The following is a 14,328-nucleotide window of genomic DNA, read 5'->3' on the forward strand; positions in this document are numbered from 1 at the left end:
CCAAAAAAAAAAAAATCTGTTTCTTAAAAAAAAACATACAAAAGTTTAACAAAAACTGCAGGCGTGTGTCTGTCTGGTGAATTTTTGGTTAAACATGTCCATTCTTCATTCAGTGAAGTTACTCACATTGGGTAGAGAATCCAGAAATTTTACTCAAGTAAGAGTAGTAATACTTCAATTGTGCAACATCGAAAAATACTCCTAAAAGTATGTTTTTTCTCAAATTTACTCAAGTAAATATAATTGAGTAAATTATATTTACTACCCAACTTTGTGAATATAAAATTTACAAGTATGAATCTTACAGCCAGAAGAGTTAGCATATTTATTATAAATAAAACCATTTAGCATTAGTTTGGGGGATTTTAATGAAAATAGAATAAAAAAATCAATTGAAAGGGGAATAATTCAGAAATACCTTATTAAACCCAAAGGGAAATTAAATGTTATGTTTAATAATAATTATCTTAATACATTAAATTTTTTAATTTCATAATTAGCTCAGTGTTGTAGAAAAGATGAACAACGTGACCCTGTGAAGGCCAGTTCAAAGAGTGTCGTAATTCTCTTTTTAAAGGCACTGGTTGCGCTGAAAGGCCTCCATTTTGCGCAGTTCATCCCACTTCCTGGTTTCTGGGAAGGAAGGGACCGACAGCAGCGGACACTATGGCTCTGCTTGTAGGTCAGTAGTGCGGGTAAAGTCTGCCGTGACAACCAGAAACGTTGAAAAGAGGCCCAGTAGTTTGTTTTATATGGCAACACGCAGAGGTGTCCTACTCGGGCAGTGACTGTAGGTAGCCGAACCGGGTTGACACTGACAGCTTTGAAGTAAACAGCTCTGTGCTAACAGCTAGTCGCTAACGTTAGCCCCGGCTAACCTGTGAATTTCTTCGGCGGCGTTAAGCCACACTACTGCGACCTGCTAGCAGCCTCCCTCGAGCTGTTTCTTTTTTTGTTTGTTTATTTTTGCCATACTGCTTCAACAAGAGACTGCCACGCCAGCACTTTCCATTCATGTTGTTTGGGCAAACGAGAGTACCGAAGCTCCGGTGAGTAAATGTTTGGCTTCAGTCCTCCTGAGTTTCGGCCAGGTATGTTGTTGCCATGTCTGGGAGCGGCTATGCAACCTGTCTCGGCCTGACTAAAGTTTCTGTCACAGATTACACGTTTCTGCTTGCCCGGAACTCGGTGTTTTTTAATTCTGGAAACCATAGTCAGCAGGTTACATACGCTAAAAGCTTCACATATAAAATACGTCATTGTTTGGAATCAGGTGGATCAGTCCTCGAGGCAGCTGTCCCTGGTTCGATTCCTGGTCCTGGAAAATTAACCTCCATTCTTCTTGTCGAGCCATTTATGAATAAAACCCAATAAGTAAAATGAGAATAATTTTCAAAAAGTGATTAACAACTACATCGAAAGGTCTTACCTGTGGCGTTGAAGTCGTAACTGCCCCACAGTCATGTATGTGTTTTACTTTTGTATCCGGTGACTTGTTGTATATGAACAGCTCTCTAAAATGATCTCCTGTGTTGATTATAAATGTTAAATGGTGGATTGATGTTAAATCAGTTTAACTGACATATTTTTTATTTAGAAGCAGTCATTTAATTTAAGAAACTACTTTGAGTCACTTTTAGTTTTTACCTCTGTTATTGTTAATCCTTAAATTAGTGAAATGGTTAATGTGAGCCCTTTATTATATTATGTTAATATTGAATATGGGGAATCAGTCTAGTTTTGGCCTGAATAAACAGTTCTTTTACACTGTAGCTCAGTTTATTTCCTTGACCACAGAAGCATCCTACTTCCTCCTCTAAAGCTGAATTTCAGAGGTTGGTAGTAACTAGTTGCGTGTAATCGGTTACATTTAGTTGAGTAAATTTCACTGGTGTTCCAGTGAAATTTCTGGATACTCTGCTATTAACTTCACTAGATGAAGATCAAACTTGTTTTAATTAAAAAGACCAGTTTATGACTAAGTGAGATCTCTTTATTGTTCTGATTTTGTTTTCTGTCTTATGACACCTAAATAATGTAAGTTATACACTTTATTACTCAATGTACTTTTACCCTGCTCATATTTGTATACGAGTACCTACTGTAAGTGTTAATTTATAAGCTTTATCTTGAAAAAAGAATACCTGAAATACCTGCAGAAGTGTTTCTTCTGCTTAAAATGGGTTATTTTGTAATTATTTGCACATAGCCATTTTTTTGTCTGTCTGGCATTTTAGAATATTAAATGTTTTGATCAGCTACTTGATACTTCAGTACCGTTTCAACAGAATATTTTTACTCTTGAGTAATTTTGTGAACAACTACTTTTTATGTTTACTTGAGTAAAAATGTTATAGTGCTGCTCTAAAGTAAAATAAATGTATATACTTACCTTTTTCCAACCACGTAAAACCTAAATTTATATCCAGTTGTAAAAAAAATGTTTTTGCTGATGTTTTCACAGTCAAACATGTTAAATAATTTGTACATTATAAGTTCAAACACTCCATTAGTGTAAATTTAGGTATGATGCTAATTAGATTCATTAGGCGCTTAACGAATCCAACACAGTTGCTTCAACCCAAATATATAGATTATTGATGCTATTTCTCAAATAGTATTAAATACAGATAAATATAATACAATTCAATTGCTGTACAGTCACTGAAGGAGCAAAACTATATTATAACACCTCGGCGGTGTTATAATATAGCTGTAGTGATAGAGCTGCATTCAATGCCATCATCTGAACTATTTAAAATTCAAACATTTTGAAAAAAATAAACTAAATCTAGGATTTTTTTTTTGTACAGCATTAAAAACATCTTCAGAAACGACATGTATTCAAGTCTAGGGCTGCAACTAACTACTATTTTAGTAATATGCTATTTTCTAATATTATGTTAAGTGTGTGTAACTGTTTTTGTAATAAATGCTTTTTTATTATGTGGACTCATCATAAAGAGGATGAGTAGCTATTGTTACGACAATAAACAATATATTTTTCTGAGGATTACCAATTATTTTAATAAGCACATTCTACAGATTTTTCGCTTACCCACTTTACTTTTTCTTTCTTCAATATTATAAAAAGATTATAATATTGTTTAAAAAAGATGCAAATCAACTAGGGATTCACCGATATGAAAACTGATATCCGATTTTAATACTGCTGTTATATTTACCAATATTATATTTATATTTTTGTACCGTTTAAACAAATTGAGAAAGGAAACGACCAAAAACAAATGTCAACAAGATGAAAACAAATATTTGTTGTTAATGTTGGCCTGGTTTTATTTACCAGATCGACACCAATATGTTAAAAATTACTAATACTGACCGATGCCGATATATTCTGCATCACTAAAATAAACCATTCAGTTCCTTTTTTAAATAATGAGCATTTCAAAAATATTTTTGTACAGTTTTGACTTAATTATTGCTCTGAATATTTTAGTTTTTCCAGCAAAGGCCAAGTGTGTATACTAAATTAGTTTACAATGATTTTAATAATCAGTCGTTCACGATTAATCTGATTGTTTTCAGCTCTAATCAGGTCTTTACTCAGGTGTGAAAGATATGCCGCACATTAAGTTTAACATAATTAACGTATGCTGTGCGTCAAAAGTCTGAAGCCAGACTCAAACCTCAGATGCTTTTCATGTGAAATGATCAAAGGGATTAATCTTAATCCACTTAATCCAGTGCTTTCACAGCTCTGAGTGAGTTGGTTTGTAAAATGCCCCCATCATCCCTGACCCCGACGTTCCTGCTGCTGTGCCTTTCCGTTTACACCACCTCACCGACTGGACTTGACTGGTGAGATTCCTGCAGCGTTTCTTGGAGAAACCCCACAGCCACGCGCCGTCAGGGTGAGGGAGGGACCAGCGCTGCAGGCATGAACCAGTTTAAGGCCTAAACTGGTTTGGGGAGATCCAGTGACCTCAGACACGTTGCACCATCACTCTGCTAGATACTTTCATCGCGTCTGAATGTTCATATTTAAAGTAGCATGTGGCATCTAAATCACCATGACAGGGTTAGAAGAGTTTTGGGATTTTTATTTAATTTTATTTTTATTTTTGACTAATTTAGTTGGTTTTTATAAATTTTTGCTAGTTTTTCTTACTTTAATCTCTGAGTTCTGTTTCTCAGAATTACGTTTTCCCCAATAGTTCTGAGATTAAAGTAATAATCCTGAATTAATATCTCAGTTCTGACTTTTTATCATAATTATATATATTTTTCCCTTTGACTTAAGAGTTCCTAAATTCTGACTTCAGTCTATGAACTCTGGTGTTAATCTCTGTCTGAATTATGACTTTTTTAAAATCAGAATTTCTAGATTAAAGTCAGATTTTTCGGAAGAGGCCATAATCCTCTCCCGTAAAGTTGAGACTAAAACAATCCACATAATATGGATTTATAATAATTATTTTGCATGTGTTTGGCCTTGATCTTCCAAATAATACAACATGGCTGATCATTTCCTGTGTCTTCATTTGCTAATCATTGAGAAATTTGAATGCAACATTTTTTTTTACTCATCTTTGTTTATGTGATGACCCACAATCTAATTTTGTGGTTTTTATAAATTTCCGCCTCCATGGCGACACGGTTGCCTAGACTCTGCTTCACGTCTGTCTCTCGTGTGTTTTGTATGGAAAGTAAAGCTGGTGGGACGAGAATCATGACGTTATTTTTGTGGTATGAAAAGCAGGAGTGAAAATGCTTTGAAGTCCATCACAGAGACGCTTTATTATCCTGGTGGTAGGAATGACGGTCGTTCATCACTGGAAAATGTGAAAGAAGGGCAGCAGGAAGTGATTCGACTCGTCAAAACACATTCAGTTTCCAGAAGATAACGAAGGAGTACAAGTTAAACTGGCTTAGCTTAGCATTGGTACCACTGGGAATGTTTATGTATGATGGTGGATGAGGGCCACTGCAGATGGGAAATAAAAAAGGACACTTCTGCCAAAAAATTATTGAAATTTTCTAGAAAATGGTGGAAATTAATGAGTTTGAAAAGTGAAAAATTTTCTGGAAGAATTTCAGAAATTTTGCGATAAATCTCAGTAATGTCCTAGAAAAGAAATATCCCTGAGTTTGAAAAGTTTAACATTTTCTGGAACTCAGACTTATTGAGATTAATATCAGAAATTTCCACATTTTCTTTATTTTTACTTTTATTTTTAATAAAATAAAAATAATGTGTATGATGCGACTACAGATAATCTTTTTTCTGCGGCACAAATATAAACTAACAGGAACAAATAAATTGTTAAATTTTGATTAAGAAATGCATTTTTATTGGTTGCATTGTGAGCTTGATATTTATGCTAAGCATATAACATTTTGCAGAGAACATTATCTGTTTTTTTAACTATTCAACATTATTTTGATAGTTTTGAGGAGATTGCTTGAAGTTTGGCGTGAGTGTAAACTTATTTCTTCTTCAGGAATAATGGGAGTGTTTCTTCCAGAGAACTGATATATTTGTCACATTTCTGCCATCTTAGCTGCTCTCCGGTTACAGTGTTGGTTCAGTGACGTGTTGCAATACCTGCACACAGGTAAACATGTTGTGAGCAAACTTGCAGGTGCAAACAAACCATGTTGTTTTACTTTGAATGAACTTTGAATTGGATGAAATAAAATAAGGGAATGCAGGATGCAGAGTAACATTAACAGGAAAGTAAACAGTGGTGCAGTTGTTCCTGAGTTATCCACTCTATTTGTTTACAATCAAATGTAAACAAATGGACGCAGTTTTATGCAACTGCAAGGACGGCTTGCCTGGAAAATATGTGATGCCGCCCCTTTAAATCCATTTTTCCTCTATTCTGATTGTTAGTTTGGACTTTTGTAATTGTTTACAGCATAACTTCTGTAGACTGCTCTTGAATATCTGTTCATTCATGTCTGACTTTTGACATCAGAAAAACTTTTTAGCCCCTTCTACTTATGCTCTGTTTTATTTTATTATTGTGATCACCTGTTGTAACCTTTAGATGATTGCATGTAAACCCCAGAACATAGTTGGCTTCTAAAATGCTACGCTCAGTTATTTAAAGTAACTTTTATCAACATTTCTTTACACGTTTGTTGAAAGTATCACCACGTCGTGACGGTACGAAACAGATAGTCTGAGAAAACCGAGTTCCTCTGCCATCTAGAAACAACCAATCAGAGCCAGGAGGCGGTTCTCAGTGCTGTCAATCACTCTCTCCTCCCTCCATATTGCTCTGCTACGCTGCTGCTAGCATAGCATGTTACGAATGCTAAGGCCAGTTAGCATGACTACTGATGATGACAGATAAACGGATTTCCTGTAATGGTCCATTGTTTCTCCACAATTAGCAAATTTATCAACCAGTAAATTAGATAGTCAATTTTTCCCCCGCTTTAAACTTCAAGATGGTGTCTTCACCACGCCTGGACGGCTAAGCGCATTGAGTTACTGCGATGTGATTGGCTGATTATAAATTCTGTTAGGCATTGGAAAACCTGTGCTTAACAGGTTTCCAGCTTCAGGGTTGAATAATTGTCTAAACTTTAACTTTGTAAGTTTAAACGTGTATTTTTTTGTTTCCCAGAGAGTCGGTGCATGCCGTCATTCAGAAGACAGTAACTCCATTGGCCTTTGACCCCCAGAGAGAGTTGCCAGTAGCGGGACAGGATGCCGATTCCTCCTCCCCCTCCACCTGGACCCCCACCTCCCCCAACCTTTAATCAGGTGAGTGACTGGAACTAGCACCATATAAATTTTCTTTTTTACTGCTAGCTTGCAATCAAAGTGAATTTATGGCTGGTTCTGCTACGACAACACACTTGCAGTCAATCATTAAAAGAATGTTTTTCAGAAATGCGCTTGGTTTAGTTTCTTAACAGGCAGAGAAAAAGGAAATCTGATATGTTTTGTAGTCTAAAAAAACAAAAACAAGATTAAGTTGCCCATTTGTACCAATTCAGGTCTCGTCGACAGACTTTCTGCTCGAGGAAATAATGAAGGAAACAGAAATATGATATTGTGACTGTTAAAGCTGGCCTATTATGCTTCTTTGAACACGTTTATTGCTTTTTTGCACAAAATCATTCTCTGATAATAAGATTGCAGTCTGGTCAGTTCTGCCTATTTTCAGATATGTTAAGGTGTTGTGTCACATTAAATTCAAATAAGCTACTTCTGGCCACGCCCCCTAACTTAATGTTTACACTCGCTTGTGAAAATGGCTGCAAACAAATGCTAAATTATACAACAATGCATCTTTGAAAAGTAGAGCCTCCTGCACAACCAACAAGAATGCAGCAAGCAGTTTCTGGATGGTAAGTCTACAACAAAACAGTCGTCTTTTCCAGCAGCCATTGTACAGTGCTGCAAAGTAAAACCAGCTGACCAAACGTGCTGGAGCTCAGCTTGGATTGCTAGGTAACAGCGCTGCTCTCGTCAAATGTGACTGAACAGTCAGGAGGTTTTTGACGAGTTTTCCAGACACCAATAGATGTGAACGTATTGCCAGAGACCAGCTGGGTTGTTTTTAGAAGCAGTGGAGACCCAAATGAAAGTTTAAAATGATGTAAAATGTGAATTTTGCATTATAAGTCCCCCTTTAACATGTTCCCCAGGCCAACACTACTCCTCCGAAGCTGAGTTCGTCTGAGACGAAAGGCCGTGGAGCCCTGCTGTCGGACATCTGCAAAGGAGCCAAGCTGAAGAAGGTCACTGAAGTCAGTGACCGCAGCGCTCCAGTACTGGACAGTGAGTAGCACTGAGGCTGCATCCTTTTCTCTGACTGGTAGACCCCTTTAGACTCCAGTTACCTATTTACCAAAGATGTTAAAATGTCTCTGCATGCTTGCTGACTGATCAGTTGTGATCTGTTCTGTGTGGAAATTAGCATTTAGCTTATGCCATCCTGTCATCTGTTTTTTTTACCCTAAAAAAAACCAACTAATTTAGCTGCCTGGACTACTTTAATAATTTCTACTAAATAAGATATTAACCCTGAAAAAGTAAATGTAGCCAAGTGCACTGGTTTTTCTTTCTGTTCAGCTACATTCTCTGTTCAAAATGGATCTGAACTGGGTCGTTCAGACTGCTTTGAAAAAGCCGGATTTGGGTTTTCATTTGTATGTGAATGTAGCGTAAAATGGATTCCTGATCCTGCATACCTGAATCAAATAAAATTTGATCTCACAGGATTTAAAGATAATTATCTGATTCGGGTGGAAGGTGTCAAACGTCTCTTTCACAAAATGGTTCTGTCATAAACCTGTGGCGATTCCTGAAACGACAAACCCATGTGGAGTTTCCACAATCGGTCCAGAACCAAAGCAGCTTAAGAGTGGAGCACTTTATGTTCGATACATGAGGAGAAATGTGCATTTTAAAGGTCCCTTCACTCCACATTTGGCCAAACAAGCACTCCACTGCAGTCTTCCCGGCAATAAAGCTTCCTGGATATGCAAACAGAATACTAATAAACAAATGTGGCTGGCTAATTCGTATCTGAATGCATCCTTACATTCCTGATCTGACGCCGTCCACTCATGACCTCATCACCCAAAATGCATGGAAACACTGACTGCAAATGTTTTTGTTCACCTGTAAATATTCATCATAGAGTTTGATATTCATAGAAATACTTTAATAATAGCTTTAATGTGTTTTTACTGCATCTTTTTACCAGAACCTGGAGGAGGAGGCGGAGGTGGCGGAGGAGGTGGAGGCCCGGTTGGAATGGGAGCGCTTTTCCAAGGAGGCGTTCCAAAATTACGTCCAGTTGGAGGTAAAATCCATTTCTGATGTTTCCTATGCAGGCTGCGGAGTTTTCCCAGATAATCTGTGTAAATTAAAGCTGAAGATCACATTGAATGTCTTCATGCTCTGTTACAACTTTAAACTAAAAAAGCTGTTTTTAATTAACACTTTCAGAGCTGATTTATGTATGAGAATCTGTAATTTACTAATAATATGATGGATTATAGAGTTTGATACATCTTTGGACAAAATGACTAGTAACTTTTCACTGGCAGATTATTTCACTTATAGCAGGAAGTAAAATAATAATCCCAATAGAATTAGTAGCTTCATCAATATAAATAAATCACTGAGTTTAAAAAAAGCTCCTATGTTTTACTGAAAAGTACCTTTAAGTTAGTTTTGTCTTATTTCAAGGGTACTGAAATATTGATGAACTGGACTAAAGATTCTTGGTGATCATTTACCAAAATAAAGTGAAACTGATCTGAATACTTGGTGTTTTTTCTGTGCCGTATCAAACCTCTGCATCTCTGTCGGTATCTCGTGTAAAGCTCCATTTCATGAAGTCGAACTCTAATCTCTCTAATCCAGATGGTCCAGCTTTTGGTTCAGTCGGCAGATCTGCCCTTCGACCCCCGGGGTCACGACCCGCAGCTCCTCGCCCCCCCAGCGGTCGCTCCACCTCGCCCACCCCGGCCAACAAGCCGTCTTCATCGGACCACCAGCGGTCCCACCGCCCCTCGCTGCCGGACATCAGCCGCCCCGCCGGCAACAGTTCTTCCAGCGGCGGGATGAAGCACAGCACCTCTGCTCCTCCTCCTCCTCCCCCCTTCAGCAAAGGTAGCCGTGGCAACGCTCCTCCCACCCCAAACCAGAAAGGTCCGTCCTACAATAGAGACAAAGTTCTTCCTCCAACACCCAGCCGAGGCTCTTCCTCCTCCTCCTCTTCCTCAAGCAGCAACGTCAAGTCGAATCATTCCTCCAGCAAACCGCCAAGCGGCGGCTCGTCGATGCCACCGCCTCCTCCGCCCTACCGGCCGAGCGGCACCGCCAACGGGCCGTCGCAGGTAGACGGCGGCGGGGCTCCAGAGCTTCCTCAGAGAAAAAACTCGCTACGCAAAAAACAAACGTCAGGAGGAGGAGGAGGCGGCGGCGGCCAAGGTCGTAACCACGCCCCGCCGCCGCCAATGGTGCCGCCTTCTTCCTCCCAGCAGGTCAGCAGACCGCCACCGCCAGCCAGAGAACCACCACGCAAAACAGGTAGCAACTTCTCAACAAGTCAAATATATTTACTCCGGGTGCACAAAGGTTCCCAGAAAACTGGCTAAGAGGCGCTAGTGCAGTCATCCACCGGCGCCTGGGGTTTTATAGTTAAAAAGTGTTTAAAGTTGAGACGCAGCGGCGGTGGTGCAGGGGAAAAGTGCGACCGAAGCATGGAGGCCTTAGTCCTCGACGTTCCTGTCACAGGGTCAAGTCCCGGCCTGATGACCTTTGCTGCATGTCTTCCTTCGCTCTCATAACCCGTCTTCCTGTCTGACAACTGAAGTAAAGGCCTCTAGAGCCAACAAACCTTAAGGAAATGTTTAATGTTGACAGGAAGGTTGACTACGACTCTGAGGTTATGTGTTGTTGGAAGAGATTAACGATACCTGAACAACAACTATAGAGTCTTAAATAAGGTCAACATTAAAAAACAAAGCATTTAAAATTATGATAAAATTTTTGCACTTTAGTTGTTTCGTCCTAATTTAAGTGTTCAGATTTTTTTAATCCTAAATCTGTGACCTGTTTCTTGTTGGCATGGAAAACAGGCAGTTTTTACAGTGAACAGTGAACTTTTGTTTATTTTTTTACATACTGACCAACTGCGCTTCCATCCGTTTTACCAAATCGTCTCTTTAGCCTGTCTTTGCTATCACTGTTAAAAGAAGCATAAACATGCAAATGGGCAGTCAAGTCAATCATTTAAGTTAATTGGTCTAATCTCTCTGACAGGAGAGCAGAAGACAGAAACAGATTTATTTTTTATTTTATTTTTTTTACTTTTGTTGAGGTAGATATGATTGGGAGGGGGAAAAGTTCGGATGTACTTTTTCTAATATCTCTGGAAGTGGGTGAAAAGATCTGAATTGGGGCGTTCAGACTGCTTTGAAAAGGAAAACTACCTGAAAATTACTTACAAAGGCTTTGATTTTTAAAGTAAAACGTGTGTGTGTGGTCTCTCAACTGTTATCTAAACCTCACATGTTGCTAGGCTACGCATGTTGCTAAGCAACCAATCTTCTGATTTGTTTATTGTCTTTTCCGAAATGTTTCTGGATTATTGCATTTTATTATATAGCAACATGTTTTTAAGCTAAACTATGAACTTGTTGGAGTTTAATCAGCTCCTTTCTAAAAGTTAAATTTGTGTTTTCACCTCAGCCCCTCAGTTGCCTCCTTCCAATTCTCGTAATGGTGGAAGAGACGCTCCTCCGCCGCCCCCGTACCGCGGCCATAGTACTGGAGTTTCAGAACAACACGGCCGGGTGAAACCCCCGCCGCCCCCCTCGCCATCGCCCATCTTGTCTTCCTCATCCTCCCGGACCCCGGCTGGACCTCCTCCTCCTCCTCCACCTTTCAGGAACGGCCACTCCACGGGTCCCCCCTCCAAATCCATCATGGGTGAGTACAAACGCCACCTACTGGCACAAATTATTACCATAATTTAATCTACTTTGCTCATTTAGTAAGTATTATGTAATGGGTAAAGTAACATAAGCATGTTATGTCCTTTATAAAATGACATGTAGAAACAAAACATGGCTGCATCATGATTTAAGTATTTCATAACCAAGGTTTCACCCAGAAAACTAGCTAAGAGTCGCTAGGACGGTCATCCAACGGCCCATTGTGTTTTTGAATTAAAATTTTTTTTAAAGTTGACAGAAAGTTGAAAATATGACTAAGTAATGATGTCTTATTGTAAGAGATTTTTAACAATACCTAACCACCAATGATAAAATCTTAAAAAATAATTAAAAAGAACATAAACGATGCAATTAAAATAAATATAAAGTTTTTGGACTTCGATTATTTTGTCCTAATTAAATTGTTTGCACTGAATAAAAAATAGACACTGGACCTGTTGGTGTCTTTTAATGCATGTTTTGGTTCACATACTGACCAGCTGTGCTTCCAAGCGTTTCACCAAACAGACTCTGACCCGTCTTTGCTACGACTCTTACTGCTGTATAAAAACAACTATAACAAATAAACGTCGTGGTGACGTCATAGTGACGTAAGCGCAAAACCCCTTCACAACTACTTGGAGGCTTTATCAGCTATTTTTACTGCAAATATTGACACCTCCCCTTCTCCCGCTTTTACTAAGTCTATTATGCAGAATTAAAAGAGCAATAAATAAATCATTCTTCGTGAGCAGCAGAGAAATGTTCGTTGCACAAAGTCGGGTCTGACTTTTTTTTTTTCCAAACACCGGCTGATACTGATGATCTCTGGATAGCTACTCGTATAGGAGTCAAATTATCACACTGACCACAATGGCGCTTTTGGAACATCACAAACCAAACGTATTATGAACGGATCCCGTTTGGTTACAGTTGAATTCAACGAAACCACCTGCTGCTTTTCCGCCCGATGCGCAGCAGGAAGCTCTGCTGACTCAGCAGCGGCTCTCTGAACCGACATGCAGACGGCGGCCGAGATCGCCTCTATCTGACCCTCAGGATGAAGCTTGGACTTAGTTTCCAGATGTAGTCAAACCATATTTTTATAAGAGCGTAAAGCTGCCAATGCTGTAATTTACAGTTTCTCTTTGTTAAATTATTTACATTTTTATACAATTTGAGCTTTCTGACGAACTCACCTAGTCCACCTTCTTTCATTTCCTTGGAAAAATCTGTTTTGTCATTTGATTGCGAGTCGACTGGCCCAGAAAAAAGTAATTGCAGAGAAAAGAATCGATTAGTCGACTAATCGGTGTAACCCCTAGACTGTACTGATAGATCTCCTGTAGCAGTCAGTATCTGCAGCAACTCTTTCAATAAACTTTGATAGTTTGAGTTCCAACAACATTTAATTTCCCTTTTTGAATTGAACTAAACTTCACATTAGTGCTGAACTAACATTGTTTTTCCTGGTAAAGTTTTTATAAACTCACTATAAGATGGCAGCATGCAGACTTTTATTCTCTGTAGTTTGCTGTAGTATCTTTGAGATCAGTTTTAAAGCTCTGAATCAGGGTGCTGTGGTGGTACAGGGGCAAAGCACAACCCACATATCGAGCCCTTGGTCCTCGTGACAATGGTCGCAGCTTCGATTCCTGGCCTGGCGACATTTGCTGCATGTCTTCCCCCTCTCTCATTACCCTCTTTCCTGTCAAACTACTTTCAATTAAAGGCCACTGGAGCCAACAAAACCTTAAAAAAAAATAAAATCGGAGAACAGTCGGTTCTTGTTCCAGATTCAGAGCTTGATTTATTATCATCTCATTACTCGCTGTTACTGGTCCATGCGAGCCTTCTAAATGGAACCAGTTATTCTGCTGGTGAACTGTTTTGTTTGTGATCTCGATGTGTTGAAGCTGTCAGCGGTGAACATTCGTGGATAGTCAAATGTCCTCCTTCAGCTATGCAAACAAGGCTTTGGTTTCCTGCTGTTCGCACAAATCAGGAGTACAGCGACAATTCTTAGAGTACTAGCATGTGTTCACACGCTTATAAGGAGTTGATCTGAATTAAACACTTCCCTTTAAGAGCAGCATGCAGCAGAGACCAGCTCACTTAAAGGACAGAAAACTCTAAATACTTACTGAAACTTGGGTTGTTTTCACACCTGATAGTCTGGTAGCCTCAATTTGGCACTAAAGTTGCAATATTTGTTACATTCTCAGCTGCTGTGGTTTGCTTTCACACTGCACTGTCAAACAATGCAGACCCTTTGAAAAACCTCTTTACCCCTCCTCTCATGTGGGGGCGCTGCACCAAGAATTGCTGAAGGAAACGACACAAAAACCTCTGAAGACACTGAGCACAACTTTCTTCTACACAGAATGCAAACAAAAATGGAGCAGCATCAGATTTTAATGGTTGTAGGATTTCTCTTTAGATCTTTTGTAAAAGACAAAGAGCCGTTTCTCCCCCTAATGTTAAACTCTCACATTTATTTTGGTTGCATTTACCCACAATGCCCTGTTTTGTATTCCACTTCCTGGTTTTGAAGCGGTCTCCAGTTCGCTTGGCATTCATATATGCATTCAAACCACACCAGAGTTCACTTCAACTGAACCCAGACCTTGGGTTTTTAGGCGGACCAGGGTTCACTTTGCAAAGTTTGATTCTGCGTTCACGCCTCTTCAAACGAACCGGACTTTTTAAGTAAACACAGTAGACTTTCTGTAAAGTGAACTGAACAGTCATTCATTTGTTTTCCTCCTTTATTGTTTGCAACAATGGAAGAATCCGTTGCAGCAATCTAATCATCATCCTAATCAGGCTGACGATCTAATCACCAGCCTGACGATCTAATCACCAGCCTGACGATCTAATCACCAGCCT

The 14,328-nt window shown here is 39.1% G+C and overlaps 1 protein-coding gene across 3 annotated transcripts in view; it reads left to right on the forward strand.

The window, feature by feature from the left end:
- wipf2a (WAS/WASL interacting protein family, member 2a) overlaps positions 1–14,328 on the forward strand; it is an 18,820-nt gene that overhangs the window by 2,228 nt on the left and 2,264 nt on the right. Inside the window, exons 1-6 of one of the 3 annotated variants that reach the window (XM_008418718.2) lie at positions 572–1,049; positions 6,603–6,742; positions 7,633–7,765; positions 8,697–8,795; positions 9,362–10,030; positions 11,195–11,434. In XM_008418718.2, the coding sequence (XP_008416940.1) occupies positions 6,686–6,742; positions 7,633–7,765; positions 8,697–8,795; positions 9,362–10,030; positions 11,195–11,434 (1,198 nt within the window). In that variant the 5' untranslated portion in view covers positions 572–1,049; positions 6,603–6,685. Of the gene's footprint in view, positions 1–571; positions 1,050–6,602; positions 6,743–7,632; positions 7,766–8,696; positions 8,796–9,361; positions 10,031–11,194; positions 11,435–14,328 lie in introns of those variants that run through there. The other 2 variants (XM_008418727.1, XM_008418736.2) reach the window with 2 other exon arrangements.

This window comes from Poecilia reticulata, linkage group LG1 (assembly GCF_000633615.1).
Source record: "Poecilia reticulata strain Guanapo linkage group LG1, Guppy_female_1.0+MT, whole genome shotgun sequence".
Lineage (NCBI taxonomy): Eukaryota > Metazoa > Chordata > Actinopteri > Cyprinodontiformes > Poeciliidae > Poecilia > Poecilia reticulata.